Here is a 23,149-nt window from a genome sequence, read left to right on the forward strand (position 1 = left end):
ATCTATCAATGGATGCCTCTGAAACCTGGAACTGAGTCAAAAACAAGATCCTGCTGTGGTGTTTGGGGGATTTGAAAATGGCTAAACCTTCAAGTGAAATAAGTCAGTCAGTCAGTCAGTTGTCCATCCATCCATCCATCTCAAATTCAGGGAAAGGAGTTGAGCTGGAGCCTATCCCAGCTGTCATATATAGCAATTCTTTCAATTTACAATCACAGCACACCTCTGTATACTTTTAGTCATTAATTTCTTTGTTATATTAAACAGAGATCATGTGAAGCAAAGAAAGTATTAATAACACACATATAATGACAGACACAAGGCATCAGTAGCATAATATTTTTGGTCCATCACCCCAATTAAAATAACAATATTTTTTGTCGTCCTTGGTGGTCATGCTACATTTATCAAAACCTCCCGGGACATTAGAAAAAAACGCAGTTTTGTCCAAGAAATGTGTTTCATGGATGCTTTTATTTTTGTGAAGCAGGAAACAGATTAAAGCCACTCTTAGGTTATTTATGCTTTATGTAACAGACTGAACTTTTATGGCTGTAGATAATTTATCAGAATGTGCTGAATATGTCCAAAAATGTGCTACGCTGGACATCTTCTATCACAGTCCAACAATCTGATGGTGAAAGTGAAGCCCTGCAGAAGGATTTCATTTCAAAGCGCACTCATTTCTCTTCATCTGTCATCTCATTTCTTCTCTCTCAAATATGGTCGCATTTTTATTTCAATATCACCTCCATTTTTTATCTTCATTTCCAAAGATGGGTGGAATGTTTTTTAAAGACTGACTTATTGATTGATGAAGCTTACTCTGTAGTCTGTTGCAGATATTGTGTTTTTTCACAAATAACACACGAGGGATGTAAAGCATATTGTGCTTGGCACCACAACAGACGCAAGTATAGTCTAGTACGTCCAGTTTTTGCTCATTGCAGATAGAAACTGAGAAACTGTAGCCCTCTGATTGATATATATATATATATACATATATATGACATAATGGCAGGTTATGTAGAGGAGAATAACATGTCATGACTTCATCATGAATCATCATTAATTTGCAAATTCGGAACATATTTTAATAATCACTGAATTTTTTAATTTCCACAAAAGCTATTTGACACAACAAATCACACCTTTCAACTTTTCTTTTATTTTGAAAAGATTTTTGTTTGTTTTTTATGGACACCTAAAATGTAAATGTGCCCTTTGGGTTGACTTTTGTTTAAACGCGGTGTAGGCTATAAATAAAATAGACGTGACAGTCAAGACAAAAAAGGTTCAGATATTTTTTATAGCGCATGTTTGAGGTATAAAAAAAGATAATTATTCAACACGCTTTAGTGGGCTACATACTGAACTTTGAGGATAGAAACACAGTAAAGATCCTATCATGCTCGTATTGATCTCATACCGATATCAGTATTGGTATCAGTACTATCAATAATTAGATGAATCCAGAAAACACTACAATGACACCCGGATGGATAAGCTAAGAAAATGGATGGAGGAACTCCTTGAGGCATCAAACATTGAGTCACAAGGGTGCTTCCTCATGATGTACATGCTATGAGTTTCAAGGTTTCCATGCTAGCGATGTGTGCCTTCTTGGCACAGATGAGTATAAGATATGCATGCGAGGGACACGCAGACATTCCACGTGTTTATTCTCGCTTCAACATGTCCGTTTTAAACACGTTGAAATGATGAGTCAAACAACACGTGGCATGTCCTAATTTCAGAGACCCCGTGTTCGTTAACAGTGTGATCGTTTTCAAAAGAGAAGCCTTCAGAGCTGCGCTGCATTTCAGCTTCTGTGTGGGCCAATATTACAGCTGGTTTTCATGTATTGTCACCAGAGTTATGACATATGAATAGTTGCAGTGTGATAAAGACTCAAAATCACCAATTGAAGTGCAAATTTAAGACAATTTATTTCAAGCAGGTTTGCAAACAAGGTTGTCATCAAGTGCTTCAAAGCAAACAAATGCCACAAATCCAGACATGAACAAGAATAAACCAATCACATGCTTTTCATTACCTACTTTCTGGCTGCCTCAATAAAAAAAAAGAAAAAAGAAAAGAGACAGTAAAAATGTGGGAACTCCTGAGACCCGTGCAATATCTGTTTTTGAGGCGCACTTTGGAATTAGTAACAGCAGTTCAAGCCTCTAATAAATTGTCAGGTATTGCACAACTCCTTACTTCAAGTCTAAGCAAGTGAACTATGCTAGATGATGACCTCAAAACATTTAAAGGGAGTTAAATTTAACTTTTCTCCCTATTTGATTTCCACGAATGAGGTCAGGTCAGTGCTGAGCAAGTTCCAGCCCTGAATTCTAGATGTTTCACACGTTGAGAAAAATAAAGACGAGCTCACTGTAAACCTGAGCAGACCCTCTCTGAATGGTGGAAAGATTCATACCAGTCAATACAACTTAGAAAACACAGATACAAAAACTAGTCTGTTGCCGCAGCGACAGGGGAGTCAGTTTGGCATGTATGAACACTTCCAAGCAACATATGATCCCCTTGCACATTTTAAGACCCCTCAGAGAAACATAAACCTCCTCATATCTTCAGATCGTCTATTCTAGTCTTGTTGTTGCTGTGTTTGGCACTGTGGCCAGGCCTGGCCTGCGTAGGTGACCCAGGGGCAGATCCTGCTCCCTTCTTTCCTTTCAGGTCACATTCCTCTGGCTTGCTGCTGCTGCTCCTCTCCACCGCCAAGTTGTCCTTGTTCTGTTTGTAGGCTGCCTTGCTGTGGTAGGGGTGGAAGGACGAGTCTGTGGCCGCGGTGTAGCAGGGCACCGGTGGGTAAGCGGGCTGGACTTGGTGGTGCTCGTGGAAGTAGTCATCGTAACTTGGGGCAAACGGCACTGCAGTCTCGCCGGGCTCCTTGGAGGTACTCTCATGGGACTGGTTGCGCCTCCTGAAGGTGATGCCCTGGCGGCACTTGGTGAAACCCAGATGGTAGATCTCTATGAGGTTGAGGAACAGAGACACAGAGGCCACTCCAAGCATGAAGATGATGAAGATGGTTTTCTCTGTAGGGCGGGATATGTAGCAGTTAACCACATTGGGGCAGGGGGGTCTGTCACATGTGTACATGGGTTTGAGCTCAAAGCCGTACAAAAAGTACTGGGCCACGATGAAGCCCACCTCAAACAGCGTCTTGAAGATCACATTGAAGACATATGTCCGCAAAAGCTCCCCCTGCAGGCGGACTCGTCCCTTATTGTCTCTTATCAGAGCCTTCTTGTGCTGCACATCCACAATGAGAGTCTGTTTGTCTGATTGATGACTGTGCTCATTTTCTTTCTCTTTCTGCTTTTCCTCCATCCGGACTAGATGGAGAATGTGCCCCAGGTATATCAGAGTCGGTGTGGATACAAAGATTATCTGCAGCACCCAGAACCGGACGTGAGATATGGGGAAAGTGATGTCATAGCATACGTTCTCGCAACCGGGCTGCTTGGTGTCGCAGGTGAAGCCCGACTGCTCGTCGCCCCACACCTTCTCTGTCGCAGCACCCAGGATCAGGATGCGGAAGATGAACAGGACAGTGAGCCACACCTTCCCCACGACGGTGGAGTGCTCCTGGGCTTTTTCCAGGAGCTTTCCCAGCAGGTTCCAATCCCCCATGGCTGTGAGAGGTCAGATCTAGAACTACAGAGGATTTGAAAACAGAAATCAGTTATTTCATCTATAGACTGTTGTACACAGCAACAGAGATTAAATGACTACAGTAAAACGAATCCTGAGCGTACGCCTCATCCTTCCTGACGACTAAAAATTCTCTTACCAAGTTCAGGAGAGATCAGAACAACCAAGTCTTTCGGGAGTCAAGCTGCTAACTGAGCGTCCAACTGGGTGACCGCCACTGAGCAGGTAGTGGTCTTATCCACATGGGTGCAAACAGGATTATATTTACTTTGGGAGGGTATATATTTGGCAAGTGTGGACAGGAGGAAGGCAGGTTTCAGACATGATTCTGCAGCTCCTGGCCTTCATGACCCACGCCATGGCAACACGAGCCACAGGAAGTGAAATCAAACACTGGGCAGATGTGGTGGGAGTGCGAATTAGAAACAGTTGAGTAATGTTGGAGCTGTCAGCTCCTGTGACACATTAGGTTTTAAATAGATTCTGCTTCTGATGAATGGTCTATACAGTAGTAAGAGTGGAAGTAGAAGGTATGCTGCTCTGGAGGATGAATTCAAGTGTTGAAATGTGGCAGGTGGGCTGACGCTGAGGAAGCCAGCACCAACAATCACAGATTGGACAGCAATTTAAATATGGGACCCCCACTCCACAGTGTGAGATCCCACATTACAATGAAGAATAATGCCATCATTCAAGGAAAAAGAAGTGAAACAACAACTTCTGTTCTCACGTAAGACACCTGCACTTACAGCATTTGGCCACAGCATGCACCATTAATAAGTTAACTTTAGGTTTAGGACTATAATTTAAACTCCTGAAGAAACAAATATTTCAGTCTATAAAGCATACAGTTAAAAAAAAAAAATCACAGAAAACTCACATTTACTGGAGAAAGTCACCGTGTCAGCTCATACATCCTCTGTGGCAAAGCTTCCCACGTCTGGCAGGGTCCATGAGGCCTCACTGCTTTACCGACTGGCCTCAGTGCAACACTGATCTTAGGACCCCCAACAATGCCCTTGAATGGACAGGAAAAGCAGACTCTTGCGAACCACAAACTTAGTTCCACGCCGACAAGCTCAGTTACTCAGTCTTCTGTCTTCAAATACAACTCTCGCAGAAATCAGAATCCAGGCCCAGGGGTCTTTAGCCAGCCACAGCACACATATGCACACACACTCAACCAAAGAACCAACCAACAAACCTGCTCTCCCTTGACCCTCCCTCCCCCCTCGGTTAAATTTGGCACAGTGTGCACTGTCCAGTGTAAACTATTAAACAAACCCCTGCTCGCATGCTACGGCGAGTGACAGGGCAGCTGGCCAATGATCTTGTCTGCTAAGTCTGTCTGGCCACAAGTGTTCCCGAGATCTAAATATATCACAAGGGTCTCTTTTCCTATCATGGGGGTGGAGATGGGATGGTGGTGGTGCAGGAATGATTTGGAGATGAACAACTACTGGCATCCTGAAGTTCCAAACCACAGTGACAGGAAAGGGGTAAATGTATTTATTTATGAAAAAAGCTGAGTTTCAATGAGTTAAAATCCTAGCTACTAAACACAACTCACTTCAGACATATTTCATTATTTCATCAGGTACTCAAAGAAACAACACACTGCATGTTTGCTGAATAATCTCATATTATCTGCCAGTTTATTTCTTCATAATCCACAATGTACACTGTTTCAACCCATTGTATAGTTTATCTGGATTGATTACCTGGATGTAAACTGCTACATGTGCATTTAGAAAGGGTTGTTTGTATGTTAAACGCACACATGGCAAACGATTTGTATAAACAGCTACTTTACATTTTATTTACATTTACAGGACAAGTAAGATGGTCACTAATATATCATGATGGTTAATACTAGGGTCTGTTAAACAGTACGTCAGCTGCAAACATTTATTTAAGCCCACTGGAAGAAAATTTTACAAAGATGAAAAGTAAGAAAAGGTATTCTAACTCAAGGATATCTGCAGTAATGAGACTGGACAAATTCTAAGCTGAGGTACCTCTGCAGACAAGCGGAAAGGAATAACACCGACATTTTTAACTTTTTGGGGATTATGAGCTGAAAATTGATGAAGGTTTACCGACAAGTCAAAGTGAACACACATGTAGAAGCCACAATATTAAAACCGCTGATGGTTGAACATCCTTACAAAACAGTGTTCTCTGTGGAAACTTCTTTGCATGCGTGAGAGTGCTACCATCTGAACACAACAGATCAAGGTAGTAACCTGGCCTCCAAACTCTCCAGATACACAACTTCAAAAAGTCGAAGTTTCATGCTTCGGTGCATTTGAGCTCTTTTGATGGCATGATATTAGGCAGCTGGTTTCAACACTGTGGCTTACAGGCACCGGTGATGACATTGCAATCATGTTTGGACAGTATTAGATTGTTTTGTTTTTTTTAATTGAAAATTTCTTTTCTAGCACCAACTGTAGCAACAAGCAGTCTACATTAAGTTCAGAAAAAATCAGTGACCACCCAATAAAATCTAACCACCATACAGTTAACAGCTGTTCAAGTCATTTTACCCATTTATATGTGCTGTCCTATATATCCAACAGCTTCTAATGGTTTCATTTTTTGAATTTCTCATCCAGCATTTCAACTCCTTCAATAACCTCTGATTTTTAAAGGACCAAAGTGATGTTTCAGAGCATTTTGGTTGACTTTTACCGTTACGTGTTTTTGTTTGTTTACTTTGGAATTGTGGTGTCCACAATTTCCTTAAATTTCAGTATCGAAAGATCTGCTATGGTGTGGACTTATGTACAGATTACAAACCCTTTTCCAAACAGCAATCTTTATATTGCAGACTTTTTGCACCAATTATAACTGGTATGTTTTAAATTGCTCATATTCAACAACAATCAGTACACCTGTTTTGATTCTTCTAAGAATACTGAGCTGCAACAACAATACAGCTGTTACAAAAACAAGGCATCACACTCAGTCAGCCTAAGCTTGTCAACAACTTGACAAACTGCTATTTATACTAAAAAATAATATAATGGAAGCCTTCAGAAGCATTGTGGAAACCAGAAAAAAGAAAAAAAAAGAAAAAAAACCCCCTAAAGATCTAATCAAGGTAAGCTTGTTTTATTGTAACAGCAGCCACCTTGGATTTGCAGTAAATGAGCTAAAATGTTCATAAGCACCAGTTTGGTCTTTAAACCTTCACTACAGACTCTAAATAGTTTAGGCGAGAACAGCAGCCAATATTTGTGAGTAAAAATGAACTGATAAAAACAAGAATCTAATATCCACTGACTGAATTATGTTTAAATAAATAGCCAAAAAGCTGAAATTGACCTAATACACAGTATATATGTGACTTTAATGCATGAGATACTACGTGGTCAGGTGAGGTTACTCATTAGTTCAAGAGAGTCTCAGAAAGCAGAACACCTCTCACCCCTCTCGGCTGGGCTCTTTTTGGTCACAGTGAACTTAGACTTGAGAGAATGATCTGCTATCAGCTGATTGATTTCATTTTGCTTGTAAGTGGACAATCTTTGGCTTATCCATGGTAACTTTGACTCGTCTTCAGAGCTGCGGAAGGACCGTTTGCAGGCCCTGCCTATGAGATACACCACCTCTGCCAGGTTGAGCAGCACACACACAGCAGACACTGCCAGCATAAACACAGTGAATATGGTCTTTTCTGTCGGTCTGGAGACAAAGCAGTCCACCGTATTGGGGCAAGGGAATGAGTCACATTTCACCAAACGCACCATCTTAAAGTCAGGATAGATCAAGTAAAAGATGTAGAGAAAAGCCACTTCGAAAATTATTCTAAAGATGATACTGATCATGTATGTCCACCACAGAGCGCCCGTGATCTGAAACTTCTGGTTCTTGATGTGTTCCAGCTCTTTGGGACTACTGCGGCCTGCCCTCTTCAGGATCTTCTTGTCGATGTGCCTTCGGTGGGCTACGTGCATGGCCACTAAGAGTGCAGGGGTGGAGACCAGGATGAGCTGGAGCGCCCACAGACGGATGTGTGAAATTGGGAAGAACTGGTCGTAGCAGACGCTATTGCAGCCGGGCTGCTGGGTGTTGCAGGTGAAGCCGGACTTTTCATCGCCCCAGACGCTCTCCGCAGCAACCACCAGGACCAGGATGCGGAAGATGAAGATGACAGACAGCCAGACGCGTCCGATGCCAGTAGAGTGCCTGTTTACACCGCTGATCACGGCATAAAAGGACCCCCAGTTCATTTTTGACTCCAGGTCTGGGGAAAAAAGGGATTAATATAAGTTTTTACAGGTGTAGGCAGTTACATGTGTGGGATGCTTTGCATCTAAAAATCACCCAAAATTCTAATTACTAAGAAAATTTACTCCCCCTTTTTTATTACTGGCATAAAGTCACAATGGCTTGCCAGTTAAATAAGGTCTTTAGACTATAACTGCACACAAAACTTAGCATTTCAGAAAAAATCTAACCGGTGTAGCATGAGTAGTTAGAGGTTTACCAGGCTCAGCCGGCGGTGCAAGCGGCGTAAGCAGCACCGGGTCCAAAGATGACCATCTTGAAGTATGACCTGAGCATCAAGCCGGATTTGGCAGTCAGGAACAACAGACAAGAATTGCCAAGTAGCCTGCCGGCTGTATAAAAACAGGGGCGATGGCCTGCCATCATGCACCGTCAGAAGACGCAACAGGTTGAAACCAATTGCAAAACATTTGCAGAACCACGTGATATGCTTATCCTGTATTAATACTCTACTCCCAGGCTGGCTTACAGCCCAACTGCAGACAGACTGCCAGCAAATTTCTCCAAGGGAGCAGCAAGACATGCATCTCATTGAGGCTTTCCTTTTTTTTTTTCCTTGAGAGATCTCTATTGTTTGAGAATAGCTATGTTCTTTGAGATTTGCCTTAAACAGATCTTAAAATTATGTGACTTTTAAAGCATATTCAGTAAAACATTGCTACCATAAAGGGGATGATGATGAGACCGTAAGCATGCCAAGTATTTGCCAAGTCAAGTCACTGGGGCATGTCAGTCATCACTCACCCCAAATCCAACCTCAACCCCTGTTAGTATAAAACAATTAGAAAGGAGATAACATGGATTTTTACCTTCAGCTGCTGGTGGTACACAAAAATGTGTACAAAATGGGAAGAAATAAATTCAAATTTGTGTTTTTTTAGCGAGCCAAAAGGCTGGATTGAGAACACCATGCGTTTGGAAAATGCTAATCATTCCTCCGCCACTAGCCACTGCCCTGCACCGTAGCGGTCATATGCTCTTATATAAACTATTTACATACAATGGCACCCTTTATGGGGCTGCAACAAGACTCTTTCAGAATTCAGATCAAACGCCTCGATTTCCGCCTACCCCGGGGCAAAAGAAAGAATCTGTGTGGACACAAAAGGCCTCAGCCTGCCACATTATTTATTGTGCTTGGCAGGGCAGGGAAGTGAAGGACGCTTTTGACCCGAGTCACTGCTGCTGCGACATTAACAGGTTTACGAATTCATCCAGATTATATATGAACTAGGGAACTACTGCATAGTCTAATGGAGTGGCTAATTTGAATGCTACAGCACTTTAAAAGATTTATGATTTGATTAAATTGTCATTTGCACTTTAAAAATAAAATACAGCTTTAATTTTTGATGTTATCTAGCCTTTTTAATTCCGACAATACTAGCACAAGAATATATTAACCCAGTCACACAGATTAGTTCAGTTAAGTCCAATATAACATGTTACCAAATGTGCACGCCCTGAAACAATCTGAAATGGTTCATATTAAAAGTTATTATTTACATAGCACCGTCAACAGGTTAGTTGTGGTCACACCCCCTTCCACAAAACAGCAGAAACCATGATTTACGGCAACACAACGTAGTCGTTTGTCATGTACAATCAGATGACACACAGTGGCTCACTGTGCCATGAGTTTTTCTGCGTCACTCGCAGGCCGTCACTTCTGACAGTGTAGTGGGAGGGTTTGGGTGGCCTGCTAATAATCTGAATGAACTGCACCTCATTTACATTCTCTCTACACAAGGAGAGACACAAATGTGCAATTGTAGAGAACACATCTTTATTTCAAAGGCAAATATGCAAAAATAAAGATAGGTTTGCCATTGCATAAGAACAATATTATCAAGTCAGCAAAGCTTTTCTGTGATCATCAAAGAAAAATTATACATTTAAAAAACAAAACCAAAAAAGACCTGTTGTAGCATGCAGATAAGGTAATAATATAGATATGAATACAACTTAATCGAGAGCAGGTAATCAGACTGAGCAGGCACCGTCTAGTGGCTAAAAATAATCAGGACTTGAAATACAGTTCTGTTCTTAAACACAGGAAAAGGGAACAGGTTAACCAATATCTTCAAATTACATAGTCAAAATAAAACAAGCAAAACTAGTTTTGTATGCTTTCCCTGTACATAAAGAAGAAAAGCTCGAGATACAAAAGAAGAAAGAAATTTCCTATTTAGTTGTCTTAGAGAGAACATAAATGTATGCTTAGTTGAACCAGTTTTCCAGCTCTAACTGTAGGAACTAAAAATACACAAGATAGCTTATATACACACACACATGACTTAATGTGTACTAGTCCAGTCAATCCTTTATAAATCTACATTTAATTTTTTTCCCCAAATACCTTTCAACTTTGTATAGCCTTTCAAGTTGGCAACAACTCAGTCCACTGTATGTTGCACACAGATGGTCAGTCTAAAAGGAATATTTTTGTTCCTCATTCAAACATTTTACTCGTTTAGGTTTTACACTATAAACAATGTTGGTATACACTATATGTTCGAGCTGCATGGTACAGTAAGCTTGCATTTTAACTTTAGCACTGGTTGTGCAATCATTCAATTAGGATAAAAGGACGCCAACATAATCACACACACACACACACACACACACACCTGAACTACTTCCTTTGAGTGTAGCATGATATGAGATACTTCTCCCAGTCAGAGTCCTGTTTCTGGGCTTTAAGCTGAACACTGTCTACAAAACAAAACGGAAAATTGTGAATATCAACATAGAGCGGTGACAACGAGGAATAAACACATTGCATTGAAGTATATTAGTGTAGTGTGGACTCTTAGAGAAAATGCATTTTTAAAATATAATGTAACTTACTTCTTTTGATGAGACTGGTCTTCTTAAGTTTGCTGTGGATGGCATGTCCATTCTGGGCCAATCTCAAAGACAATGAAGCACCCCTCCTGAAATGATGTGTTAAGTGTGTTCATAAAGTTACTAATATTTACCAGAAAGACAAAAACGTTGCTATTCCCAGATGACTTGTGCAACTTAGCCAGAAGACCACATATTTGATCATTACTTATTGGTCCTTTTTGAATGTAGAGTAGATGATTGTATTTTGCCTATTTGTGGCACAAACAGATAAACAGTGCTGTGCAAAAGTCTTTCTGAAAGCCTGGACAACAAAGTGTTTCTTTGAACCCTTGCTGCTTTTTTGCTCATTTTAAGAGGAACATTTGTTAAACCACCCAACACTGTGGCCTTTAAATGATTCGAGCATTAAGAAAAGAAGAAAAAGTAAACTACTTTCTGTGTGAAAGACCAGTTTTACGTTTTATCTTTAATCCCCTATTATGAGCAGCCTGTTGCCTGTTTATGTTTTCCCATTTCTTTTGCTGAATCTATGAAAAATGCCAAAGATAACAGTTTAACAGGCATAATAATATTTTTGCATCAACAAGGTGATTCCTAAAGAGCTATGAACTTAACACTTAGCATATTTCAGCATGAGTGCATTGTGTCCTCAAAAGATTTTGGGCAAACTGGACAAGAGGAGTACAAAAGAAGTAGCAGGCAAAATCTGTGGCGACAAGGTCTTATGAGGATGAAACTTCTGGTGCCGTCATGGTTTGAGGTTCCATTTCAAGCCAAGCCAACTTATATTAAAAATAAATAAATAAATAAATAAACAAAGCTTAACAGAGGAAACGGAAAAAGGAGTTTCAGCCAGAGGTACTGGGGATCTTGTCATGACTGATGAGTAGTGTTAAGATTTTGATCCACCACCATGCAATGCCATCTGCAAGGCATCCAACTGAAGATGGCCAATCAGCATGACAATAATCCCAATGTCACAGCTAATACAGTAAAAGGATACCTGGATAGAAAACCACAGTCAGTAATGAACTGGCTGCCTCAAAGCAGATTACTGAAGCAGTGTGGGATCATCTCGACAGAACAAAAAGACAGCCAACTTCCCAAGAAGAGTGCTGAATGACCTTCAAGAAGCCTGGAGAACTATTCAAGGAAGACCATTTAAAGAAGTGACAAGGAAGCTGCCTAAGAGTTCAGGCTGCGTTCAAAATGATAAGTGGTCGTTCCAAATATTGATTTTGAAATTTGTAAGAATTGTGCAAACTCTGTTTTTGCCTTATTTCCTGCATTTCCAGGTATGTTTGCATATGTTTCAAAAACTGCACTCGTTTTCCTAGCAAAATACATGAAAGGAAAGGAAAAAGAAACAAGTTGTGGCTCAAGACTTTTTCACATTACTATACAGTCACCATGCTACTTCTTAATTTAACAAATTACATTGCTTGTACCGATAAAATATTTAATGGTGACTTAATAATTTTTTTACTATTAAAATTCTGTCCACTAAAAATTTTTATGCCACAATTGACTGTGTTTTATGTTTCGATACCTCATGGCTCCGAGCTTTCCCTTTTCCATGAACAGCTCGACTGTAACTTTGCTTTCCTGTGGGTACAGCCTAGCATAGAGGGTCCTGTTGCGTACAGTTGCTTTGAACCAACCGACTGCCTCCTCAGACCAATCTCTCCCATTCACAGGCGTCACCTAAGGGGTAGGAAATACACACAAAATACCATGAACTGAGATAATTCATTTCCTTTTCTCACCAAGTAACAGATAACGCTGTGACTAATAGTGGACAAATGCAAATAATTAAGCCCACACTCTCACAGCACAGCTTTTTAACATTTCCATGTATGCAAACTCTGGCAGGGACAGTCCGTATGACTCTCTGAAGATTTTTAAGTGTCCATGCAGGTGGAAGACTGTAAATCCACTTACATTAGCCAGTGAAACCTGCACAGCCTGAAGTGGTATAGTAGCCAGTTCAGGGGTCAGCTCCTTTATATTTGACAGTGACAGACAGGCAGTGTCACCATAGTCCAACTTTTTCACTTCCACCTTGATGGATGTCTCTGTCCCAGCACCATCTTACATCCAAAAGACAGAAAGCATACAAAGCAAGACTAAAAATCCAGTGTGATATTCCCAAGTGGCTACCAGGAAAACAAAGTGACATTGCTACCATCTAGAGGCATACATCTGCAAAAACATTTCAATACAACGACAGAACCCACCTCTGCTCACTCCACATATCTTTATCACCTGGCTCCTGCACCATTGTTCTCGCTCGGCGAACCAACCCATTACTACGGTTCCAATATCTGGAATGCAGCTCTGCTCAGCATATGAACTACTGGCTTTCCAGCTGTGCCAAATGAAAATAATAATGATGATGACCAGAAACATGTGGGTTATTAAAAAAGAAAAAAAAATCTACAAAGAAAACGGTTATGAATAAAAAGCATAAATGGCTCTTTAAGTTCTGAAAATGTCATCAGTGAATCAGCGGGAAAATCTGAGAAAAAGCAGACTTAAGTTTAGCCTCAGCAATGAATGACTTACTCTGTGGCAAAGGCCTGTAGCTTCTCATGGGAGTCTGCCTGCTGGATGTAGAAGTTGCTCGGACTCACAATGTGAGACACCACAACCTCAGTCTCTTCAAATCTTCGAATTTGGAAATCGGGAATCTTTAAACTGTTGGTTGTTGCCATTTTCGCACCATCAGAACTGTTATCACGTTCAGGCTCTGCGTACTTGGGACTTTTGGGTTTCCAGTGGATATTCACACCCACAATCTCTGGCTGAGTAGTTATATTTTGGCAGTCTTCACTTCCCAAGGGGCCAGGATCAGAGACCCTCTCCACTACCTCTGCGAAGATGTCTCCAATATCCCAGAGTTCAGTTTGTGTTGCAATCACGCAACTATAGATGAGAGAGCCACTTGACTCGGCTTTTTTCACTCTGAAGACTGGGGCTTGGGTTTCAAACTTTGCATCCAAAGTTTTTGGAGCAAGAACTTCTACCAGATCGGTGACAACGTGACTGAACTGGTCTTTTTGTGTTGTAATGGTAGGTGACACAGGCTGCTGTAAATCTGAACTGTATGCACGTTTAGCCCACTCCATGGCCGTGACCTCCAGTGAACCCATGTTTTTAACTTTTGCTCTGAGGAAGTGCAGCAGCTGGGAGGATGTTTGTTTTTGGTGTTGCACCTTGACATCATCTTCACATCCCCAGTGTAATAGTGGTGTGGTGTTCATGGGTTTTGGGTTACTGAGCTCGGGGAAAACAGCTTTTAAGGGAGGTAAAAGTATTTGAGGCCTCTCTGCACTTCTGTCACAACTCTCATCAGTGACAGGTGGAAAAATCCCAGCATCCGCTTGGCTCTTCTCCTCAAAATCAACCTGCTTTTCTTCAACCTTAAAATCACAACTGGAAGTCAAAACAGTGCTGGTGAGGCTTGAAGAACGCCTGCATATCATGTTGTCCTGATAGCCTGCTGCAGGCTTCGAGGTGAGGAAGCGTTGTAACTGCTGAAGAGACACCGTGGCTCCCAGTAGCTGGATTGCTTTTGCTATTGAGCTTGCCATCAGCGAGTTCTTTAACATGGGCCCAAACTTAAAAACATCTGTAATCTGAATCTCTTTGACGCCAAGCTGCTGTATCTGATTTCCGCTGACTCCATTTTTAACTTTAGGAAGGAGACAAACCTGCAGGTCTGATGGGAAAAGCAGGCAGCAGAGGTTTATTAATACAGTTACTTATCCATCTGTAGCTATACGATTAATTTATAACTTACCAGCTGTGAGGTCCTTTAATGAAGCTGAAAGCTTTGCGACTGTTTGACATTTCACATCTAAAGCTTTTGAGAGATCGCTGAACAAGCTCCTGGGACAAGATGAATTCAGGTAACCTTGGACATCTTTATAGGCCTGGTTGTAAAAAACGGGAAAATTTGTGTGGTTTATTACCACATTGTGTTTATTAGTTCAGAGGAAACCAATTTTGGCAGTCAGCTGATATTTCACGTTTTTGTAATGACGAACACACTGTACCTTTTTCCATTGGTCTTAGCAATATCAGCTAATGTAACTAAATGCATTAATTAGTCGCTCGCTTGCCAGCTAGCTTTACCTTGATGGTGAAGTTGCGAAGGTCTTGTTCAAGTTTATTCCGGGCATTTTCCAGCAAGAACAGCTGGTAAGTTAACTGCACTTTCTGGGAGATCATGGAGGGCGCCGACTGGAGGGTGACAGCCAGCTGGTGAGGAGCCATGGCGTGCGTGACCCCTGCCAGTATGAATGGTGGCTAGTTAGCGGCTAGTTAGCTAGCCAATTAGCGTTATTATTCCTGACTTTGACGGTCCTTTTCTTTTCATAGATTTTCTTGGGGGTTCCGCACATTACCATAGTGGAGCAATTCCTTTTAGTCTACCTTTTGACCTCGGTTTCTTCTTTAAAAACCCGGTTGTCATAAAAATGTATCCCACTCCTTTTTCCACCAAGGCCAGGCCGCCATCTTGAGAAGAGGCCCCAGTCAGTAGAGGTGGGCGGAATGGATCGAAAAATAAACCTCAAATATGCACTATGAAGAAAGTCCAAACCTTTTTGTGTGGTTTAGAGACAGAAAAACTTGCATTTCAGGTCTCCGAAAACCCAGTTTCAAAAGACCTGAAAAGCTGAAAGGTGTGTTTTGTTGCATTAACTGAATATTGTGGAAAGTAATCAGTGATATAGTGGTGATTAAAATGATAATTCACGGCAAACTACTCTTCCCCCAATTAGCTACCCGAATAACAAATAATAGCCAATACTGGCCCTGCATTTACTTGGTATTGGATCGATACCAATAATTGTAGTGTGGAACAGCACTACTGTGAATGAGGGAAATGTGAATGTTGATTTTTTTTTTGTTGTTGTTGAAATGTTCATGCAAGTATATACATGTTAAATGACAAGATATATAAGATTAAGGTTTTGTACAAAGTATTGGTATCGGATCAGTATCATGATACCACCTTGAATTTTTAAATTTTTTTTAGTTTTTTTTTTTAGACCTGGAGCTAAATGTGCCTGTCTCTAAAGTACTTTGCGTCTACATCTGTTTTTAAAATGATATAAAAAGTAGATTTCAGACACCTTTCATAGTGCATGTTTGAGGGTTTTTTTTTTTTTCCATTTCCAATGAAATTAACAATTAAAAGAATTTAGAACTTCTTTTTTTTTTTTTTTTTATCAGACAGCATTTGACAGTCTAGAGCAAGGATGTCAAGCTCATTTGACATAGTGGGCTGCATGCAGCATACAGAAGTTTAACCATCCATTGAATTCCTCAGATATCTTCATATAACAAAAAAGAAGTACCTTTTAAGCAGTATGTCTCAGTTTTTCTACACGATAAAGAAATGCTGCTGTATTAAATGGAAGAAATCTGTCCATATTGTAAGTACTGGATGTAACAGACTATGACTTTCTAACTGTGAACACTCTTTAAAAAGATAGAAGTTTCAGTTGTAGATATTGAATTTAACTGTTTATCTATTATTTAGTTACTTTGGTGTGTTATGAATGGTTACGGAGGAGGTCCTTATCAGTAGGAAAAGCTGTCAACCTTATAGAAAATACAGTTAAAAGTCCCAAATTTATGCCCCTTTTCTCAATTTTTTTCCAAGTCTGTTTAGTTGGACAGAATGGAGTCTTTGGTGGTCTGATTCTGGCCCAGGGGCCATGTGTTTGGCACCCCTGGTGCAGAGGTAGAAACAGAAAGTCGTGCAACTTTGCATGCAAGCTGTTGCTAATGTCTAAATCCCAGTAACTATCAACACCAAGAAGAAGAATGAATACAATTTACTTGTTGCATTCCTATGGTTTGACACCTAATGCTTTCCACACAGTGTTCTTTTCTTCAAGTGCTCTTTGCTTGAACTTGTCAAGCTGCTACTTGATCTAGAAGCTGAAACGTGTGGGTGGGGCAATACAGACATTTTACTAAAGTTAATATTGCTCAAGAGTTAGATTGATAGGCAGTTTTGCTGTACCCGTGATAATGCTGACATCACATATACTGGTTCCAGTTGCAAAACGGCACTTTGCATCAGTTTCAAGAAGAGGGATTTGCCAATAGGAAGACAGCAAGAAAGATTGCTCAATGACATATCTTTTTTTTCTTTTGGTGTACATCCAGAGGTACTTGCTTACAATTTCGAATATCTTTTCATGCCATTGCCAGTGGATCAGTATTGTAGGATGCAAGTCAAAGTTTAATGTTGTGTTGCTTAGTTTCACAATCTTAATGGACGACCTTCTCTGATCATGACTTTACAGTTAGGATTTTATGATTTGGTGGCATTTCAACTATAATTGTTCACCTTCCCACCTCATTGATTTATTTTGTAGATACTGAAATGCGGGGAATGGTATTCTTAAATAAAGAACTGCACGATATTGTGGTTATTCAGTGCGACATGTTTATTATGTAAACCATACACCGTTGCAACATCTGACCACAGTCTCCAGGGTCAGAGCCACACATTATATATTACAGAACAGGCTGGTATAATGACATTTCTTGTATAAAGAGAAAATAAGCCATTCTTATTTAAAAATATATACAAATCAATATGTTTAAACAAAAGCTCTCTTACAAGGGTCTATATGGCAATTGTGTTGAATTATTCAGGAGTCCAGTCGTGACTCTTGGAATGTTCTGCAAGGCTTCATAGACATCATAAAAATGTAATCCATTGGCTAAAGCTTTTAGTTTCAAACAAACATTCACAATGAAGAATGGATACGAACTCTTGTGATTCTTGATTTGACGTGCACTGTAACCAAACCACTTGGGAATCAGTAATGCCAATTTCCAGTTTAAGATTTTAGCTGCAGAGGTCACAAAAAGTTTGCAGGTATGTCCTGCAAGACTGTAATGTGCAATAACCAAAATCTTCACTTTTCCACCTCCTCCAAGTTTATGGTATGCTTACTTTACATAGCCCATGTGCATTTCTAAAATTATCTAAAAAAAAACTGTAAAAGACTGATTTGAGACTTCACACCATAGCAGATCTCTGTGTGCAGCACAGCTTCCTGCTGAACATGATGAAAACTGCTAACAAAACAATTGCAAATAAGACGATTATCATCATTTGTCCAAAATGAACTTCCTGTGCCTTTGTGCGCAATGAACAGTACAATGAAGGGTTCATCAGATATTCTGTCACTGTAAGGTTTCTAACTCTCGTAAAGCATTCTGCCTCACTGATATCAGGCACTGTAATCTCAGTCTCATTTAAGACCATCAACCATCTGTTGTCACAGCAGTTGAAAGGATTCCCGCTTATATGCATGACAGTAAGGTTTGTGGATAAAGCACGAATCAACGAAGGGTTTAAAGTTATAAAAACATTATGTCTTATGTCAATTTCTCTCAGGGGAGAACAACTTAAACTTCTGGGAATTGTATCCAGCAGGTTGTTCGATATGTTCAGGTGGGTTAATGCCGGCATGCACGGTAGAGACAACAGACGAGAGCTGGTTAAGTTGATCTCACTGATAATTAAGGACTGAAGAGTTGTTTGCACTCCTTCTAGCGCCCCCTCTTGCATGACCAGTGATGGATTTTTTGCAAGGCTGAGGGAAACCAAAGAAGTCCCCTGAAATGTGTTAGGCTGAAGCATTTTTATGCCGTTTCCTTTAAGATTGAGGTGTTTTAGAGTCCCTAAGTAGGCGAATTCAACACAAAGGTCATCAAGGTTTGTTTGCTGTGTTGAGTTAATGCTTCCTAAGTGATCAGCAGAAGTGCAAGGTTGGACTGAGTTGTCTTGCAGATTTAGTCTTTCTATTTGTGTGAGTGCACTGAGAAAAGGTGGGGAAATATATACCAGCCTGTTGCTTTGCAGGTCAAGGTGCTTTAGGGAGCGGAAGAAAAGCTGGCGAAGGGGTCCTGAGTCAGAGTCATTTCTCACATCCCAGATGATGCTTTGTAGACAGTTATAGCTAAGATTCAGAGTTTCTAAAGACAGCAAGAGGCTTAAAGTCTCGATTGGGAAAGACCTGAAGTGGTTGTAGCTCAGGTCAATATAAATCAGTGGCATGGGCCTCCAGTTTGAGTGTAGGTTGTTTTTTATTGCAATTTTTTCACCTACAATCTCACTATAAAGAGAATTTGTCTCTGACACCACCGCAGCCTCTGAATAGGAACCGATCATGTTATTCTGTAAATAAAGATACCGCAAACGGTTCATTTTCGGAACGATTGGAAAGTAAAGAAGTTTGTTGTGGCTGAGATCAAGAATTTCAAGCCTGTACAGCCTGCTGTCCTCATGTGTGACAAAAAACTCTACAGAGTTTCTGCTCAGATTTAGAAATTTCACTTGACGCAATTTAAAATCACAAATGTGCGCAAGATTGTTTTTAGCCAAGTTTAACACCTCTAATTGGATCAGTGATTCGAACGTCCCTTCTTCGATCTCAGATATCAGATTGTCGTCAATAGCAATGGCCCTCAGGCTTTTACTCTCTGTGAATAATTTGTGTGAAAGTCTTGTTAAAGCATTACCGGTCATCTTGAGCTGATCGAGGGCGGATTTGTTTCTAAGGTAGTGCTCGGCTGCAAAGTCACTCAGGCCGTTCATTGATATGTCCAAATCCTTCAGCCCGCTGAGGGATTGGAGGGCTTTGCTGTTATTGCCAAGGTTGTTGTTTAGGTCGTTTCTGGACAAATTCAGCTGCTCAAGTCGAACCAGGTTTTCAAACAGCCCCTCGGAGATGAGATCCAGCTGGTTGTTGCTCAAGTCCAGCTGCTCCAAGTAAGGCAGCTCAAGCGTGTGCAGCTGTCTGATGAAGTTATTGGACAGGTCCAGTCTTCTGATCCTTACATCCAAATCCACAGGGACAGAAGAGAGATTCCGATTGTTCCAGGACTGCTCCTTGAAATTAAAGGAACACAGTGTGAGCCTCAGAGATTTTAAAAAATATCAAAACCAGCAATTCTGTAGGCTTAAGAAATAAATAAATAGTGCAAATTTAAAAACATTTAGCATTTATATTGATCATGTTGAACCTACCCTCGAAGCATAATACGTCAGTCCTGTTACGCAAAGGTCATGGCTGAGTGACCAGAGTAGTAGGAAGTTGGAGAACATATGTCTGACCATTCTCCCTCTGCTGCTGCTGCTAAACTGTACCATTGCTGTTGTCAGAGCTTGTATGCACTCACACACACACACCAACACCCTCTTATAGCCATGCTTCATCAAAAAAAAGGGAGAGAGAAAACAGCTGTGGCCACCAGATAGGGAAGGTGGATACTATATTTAGACAATAAAGACATGACCACGTAGACCGCCTCTTTCTGTCAAGCTTTAGGTCACATGTAAGCAAAAAATTTGTAAAAAAAAAAAAAAAAGGTTTGTAGACAAACATATTGTGTTTTTAGTGCTAAGTGAAGCCACTTTTAGAGATAAATGCATTTAGAATTTGCTAGCACTTTAAATACAAGTTGAGAAAAAATTTGCACCGACGCATATTATCCCATTTATAACAACTTTAATTAGATGATGATACATTATTTATTGTGGTGTTCAAGAACCTACCTGGGAGATAAATTTATACATTTGTTTGTTCCTGACAAAGTCTCTGGAAACGGAAAGCGTTTTAAAATAGACAAGAGGAACAAATAAGCAGACAGCGCGTAGGTGGAACAGGAGGGAAGCCCCCAGCAAGGTATAAAGGAACACGCCTAAAATAGACTGATGAAAGGAGGTGCTGGCACATGAGTACAAATGTTTGGGAGTCAGCCCAGGACATGCACCCAAATTCTACATTTTAAAGCTAATATATATTTGAAAAAAATGTATTTGCCTGGCAGGAAAAATAGTTTTCCTGCTGCTGCCACTCTGCTTTATATCTGCGCAGCCCTCACGCTGCTCAGTGTCAGTTTCCCACTTCCAGCAACAGTCAGCTGCATCCTTATCATCCTCCCACTGTCTTGTTTCAGTTCAGCTGTATGACACCAAAGAAGGTTGAGTCTTCATCTGTAGATATCAGGGCTGTGGGCCTGTCTGGGATCACCAGTTCTAGCTCGTCATCCTGAAGCAACTGCACTGTGCCTGCAACAGAGGACAAACGCTGTGAGAAAGTGCCTATGTATTTAAACGTATAGTACATGTTTGCTATACACAAAAGCCTTTTTACTATTGTTGCTACTTTTGGATTGTTTTTTCTGCTAATGGACTTGTATGTTGTCGGATATCCTGGATATTATGGCCATCTTATGGTTTTTATGAGGGGCACTGCCCAAGGCAGAAAAATGGAGCCAGTGCAGAAATACCAAAAACTGCAGTTTGTCTAATGGATGCTTGAGGCTGGCACCAAAACCAGGTCAAATACTCTATAGACTCCCAGTTAAAAGGCCTGTACAGCATTAACAAGCATGTTTATAGCCTGGCACAAAAGAAAGATTTGGGAATTTATGGATAAGCTAGTGCTTGGTAGCTGAATTTTCTTTTCTTTCTTTTTTTTAAAATGGAGGCTGGTGATATTTAAAACTCAGGGCGTGCCCAGCTTGACAGGTGTCCCAACACAGGAAGTTACAGTTGACTGCACTTGCGGTGTTAGGGCCTTTTGGAGCGTTTGTAAACTGAATTATATGAAAAAGTATTTAACTTGCTGACTTGTTTGAATGACTACAGTTCCTGAGATTCATTAGCCTCTTATTTACCATCAGTAAGTAGATACCCTTTGCAGAAAGCTAAGCAAGCTCCAGTTATGGTTATGTCTGGTTCCAAAAGTGCAAAATAGCAGCTCTCAAAATGCTTCAAACTATTGGCTGACACTGGCTTAAAACCTGGAATAAACTGTGTCGCTGCACAAAGGCCCCGATATAAGATAAACAGGGATTATTTTGAACTGTAAATTATTGCAAAGCTACTTTAGTATAGTGTCTAAGAATAAAAATGTGGAACTAGAAATCAGCACGAGAGATCCACTTTCAAGGAACAGTGTAACATTTTCAAAAATATGCCTATTTGACCTTGATAAGTAGAGGAAGGAACAGCGCTGTGTATTACAGAGAGCGCCTGTATCCAAAAGCAAAAAAACCCTCCACAGCAGCAGTCTCTCACTGACCTGCAGTGTAGCATGTGTTGGCAGGATATCTATCGGGCATCGCTTGCAGGCAGCGCAACAGCTCGGCTTCAGCTGAGGCCCTACTTCGAACGACATGACCCATAACTATGCTTGGGCTTTCAAACAAAACCTGCAAATTAAGCAGAACATTACCTAACTGGTTGGAACAAATCATATGCATGATCAATTTAGTTCTGCTCGAGTTAGAGTGACACAATACTTGTCCAAACACCAAGTAATAACCGTCTTCTTGGACAACAATTCTGTTTTCCTTTTGTGAAATTGCATTTCCTCGCTGTGCAGAAACAATCCAAGAGATCACAGTTATATTTCCTGTGAGAAAAAGGCAAGATACGCTTCATCAAAATAATGGCAGAAGGCACAGCGGTACAGCCAACGACTTGGATTTAGTTTTACCTCTTATGTCTGGCCGTTTGTTAGTGTCAGCCCTTAACTGCAGAAATGCTGTTGGAGCTGGCAAGAGAAGGAAATAAACACTTGACTTTCATTTTTTATTAACTTAGCATATACTGTTTGTGCTGTCATCACCAGATTAGACTGGAACTAACAAGATATTTTCAGTTCTCAGCTCTGACCCACCTCTAGAACTGCCTGGGTCCCTTTTGACTCTCCTAGAAGATATCTTCAGAGAACTGTGAGCTTCCTGGAAGACTCTTGACTTAATGTCCTATGAGAAAAACAAAGCCTTGCGATAAAATTTATTATTGCAGCGCTATCTGAACAACTCACTAATGGTATAAATCTCAGTAGTACAATGTCCAAGATGACTCCATCCTGTATAATCAGTGACATACCTCGCTTGTTTTAAGCATCTTGGCCAATTTCCCATCGACTCCCTCAGAACATGGTTGATTTAATTGTAGAATTATGTCTCCTTGGAGTTTGCGAAAATCATTTTCTAAAACCCTGGCTCTGTGCACCAGGAAAAGACTGAGACAAAACATGAACGCTGTGAGTGATAATAACGCATTATAGAGCATTTTGAGACTAACAAGCTGTCCCCCCCAGTCCCCAAGTTACTCAAACGAGTGAAGTCACACATCAGTACACTCCGGAAACCTAAACGTTCAGTTTCAAAATTAGTTTTTAAATGAGGAACTATCTTTGCCCTGCCTCTCAAGATGGAACTCATTTGGAGTGCATGAAAATTACAGCCAAACTCTGAGATGTAT

The 23,149-nt window shown here is 40.6% G+C and overlaps 5 protein-coding genes across 9 annotated transcripts; all 5 read right to left on the minus strand.

The window, feature by feature from the left end:
- Window positions 1-1,930: 1,930 nt before the first annotated feature.
- On the minus strand, window positions 1,931-4,882 carry LOC102785057 (gap junction alpha-3 protein-like). 2 transcript variants are annotated; one of them, XM_006781613.3, is made up of 2 exons: window positions 4,562-4,882; window positions 1,931-3,684 (listed from the first exon to the last, which is right to left on the minus strand). In XM_006781613.3, the coding sequence occupies exon 2, from the start codon at window positions 3,658-3,660 to the stop codon at window positions 2,587-2,589; it is 1,074 nt and encodes a 357-aa protein (XP_006781676.1). In that variant the 5' UTR covers window positions 3,661-3,684; window positions 4,562-4,882; the 3' UTR covers window positions 1,931-2,586. The 2 variants fall into 2 exon arrangements, with proteins under 2 accessions (XP_006781676.1, XP_006781675.1); XM_006781612.3 differs by lacking the exon at window positions 4,562-4,882 and adding an exon at window positions 3,821-3,977.
- Window positions 4,883-5,315: 433 nt separating this feature from the next.
- gjb1b (gap junction protein beta 1b) lies at window positions 5,316-8,911 on the minus strand. Of its 2 annotated transcripts, none has more exons than XM_087848801.1 (2): window positions 8,787-8,911; window positions 5,316-7,933 (listed from the first exon to the last, which is right to left on the minus strand). In XM_087848801.1, exon 2 carries the CDS (start codon window positions 7,917-7,919, stop codon window positions 7,092-7,094), a length of 828 nt encoding a protein of 275 aa, XP_087704927.1. In that variant the 5' UTR covers window positions 7,920-7,933; window positions 8,787-8,911; the 3' UTR covers window positions 5,316-7,091. The 2 variants fall into 2 exon arrangements, with proteins under 2 accessions (XP_087704927.1, XP_006781674.1); XM_006781611.3 differs by lacking the exon at window positions 8,787-8,911 and adding an exon at window positions 8,177-8,307.
- Window positions 8,912-9,741: 830 nt separating this feature from the next.
- On the minus strand, window positions 9,742-15,513 carry LOC102784481 (uncharacterized). Its single transcript, XM_006781610.2, has 8 exons — window positions 14,965-15,513; window positions 14,630-14,762; window positions 13,393-14,548; window positions 13,065-13,195; window positions 12,769-12,917; window positions 12,377-12,531; window positions 10,828-10,913; window positions 9,742-10,692 (listed from the first exon to the last, which is right to left on the minus strand). The coding sequence occupies exons 1-8, from the start codon at window positions 15,103-15,105 to the stop codon at window positions 10,613-10,615; spliced, it is 2,031 nt and encodes a 676-aa protein (XP_006781673.1). The 5' UTR covers window positions 15,106-15,513; the 3' UTR covers window positions 9,742-10,612.
- Window positions 15,514-17,279: 1,766 nt separating this feature from the next.
- On the minus strand, window positions 17,280-20,130 carry LOC102783736 (transforming growth factor beta activator LRRC32-like). Its single transcript, XM_035911962.2, has 2 exons — window positions 19,895-20,130; window positions 17,280-19,756 (listed from the first exon to the last, which is right to left on the minus strand). The coding sequence occupies exons 1-2, from the start codon at window positions 20,081-20,083 to the stop codon at window positions 17,879-17,881; spliced, it is 2,067 nt and encodes a 688-aa protein (XP_035767855.2). The 5' UTR covers window positions 20,084-20,130; the 3' UTR covers window positions 17,280-17,878.
- A 234-nt stretch (window positions 20,131-20,364) lies between these two features.
- LOC102784014 (tumor necrosis factor ligand superfamily member 13B-like) lies at window positions 20,365-23,007 on the minus strand. Of its 3 annotated transcripts, none has more exons than XM_006781609.2 (6): window positions 22,772-23,007; window positions 22,557-22,644; window positions 22,374-22,430; window positions 22,189-22,289; window positions 21,957-22,086; window positions 20,365-20,938 (listed from the first exon to the last, which is right to left on the minus strand). In XM_006781609.2, exons 1-6 carry the CDS (start codon window positions 22,955-22,957, stop codon window positions 20,823-20,825), a joined length of 678 nt encoding a protein of 225 aa, XP_006781672.1. In that variant the 5' UTR covers window positions 22,958-23,007; the 3' UTR covers window positions 20,365-20,822. The 3 variants fall into 3 exon arrangements, with proteins under 3 accessions (XP_006781672.1, XP_006781671.1, XP_087704933.1); XM_006781608.2 differs by having other exon boundaries at window positions 22,177-22,289; XM_087848807.1 differs by having other exon boundaries at window positions 21,957-22,289.
- Between the last annotated feature and the right edge of the window lie 142 nt (window positions 23,008-23,149).

This window comes from Neolamprologus brichardi, chromosome 2, assembly GCF_056152115.1.
Source record: "Neolamprologus brichardi isolate AB-2024 chromosome 2, ASM5615211v1, whole genome shotgun sequence".
NCBI lineage: Eukaryota > Metazoa > Chordata > Actinopteri > Cichliformes > Cichlidae > Neolamprologus > Neolamprologus brichardi.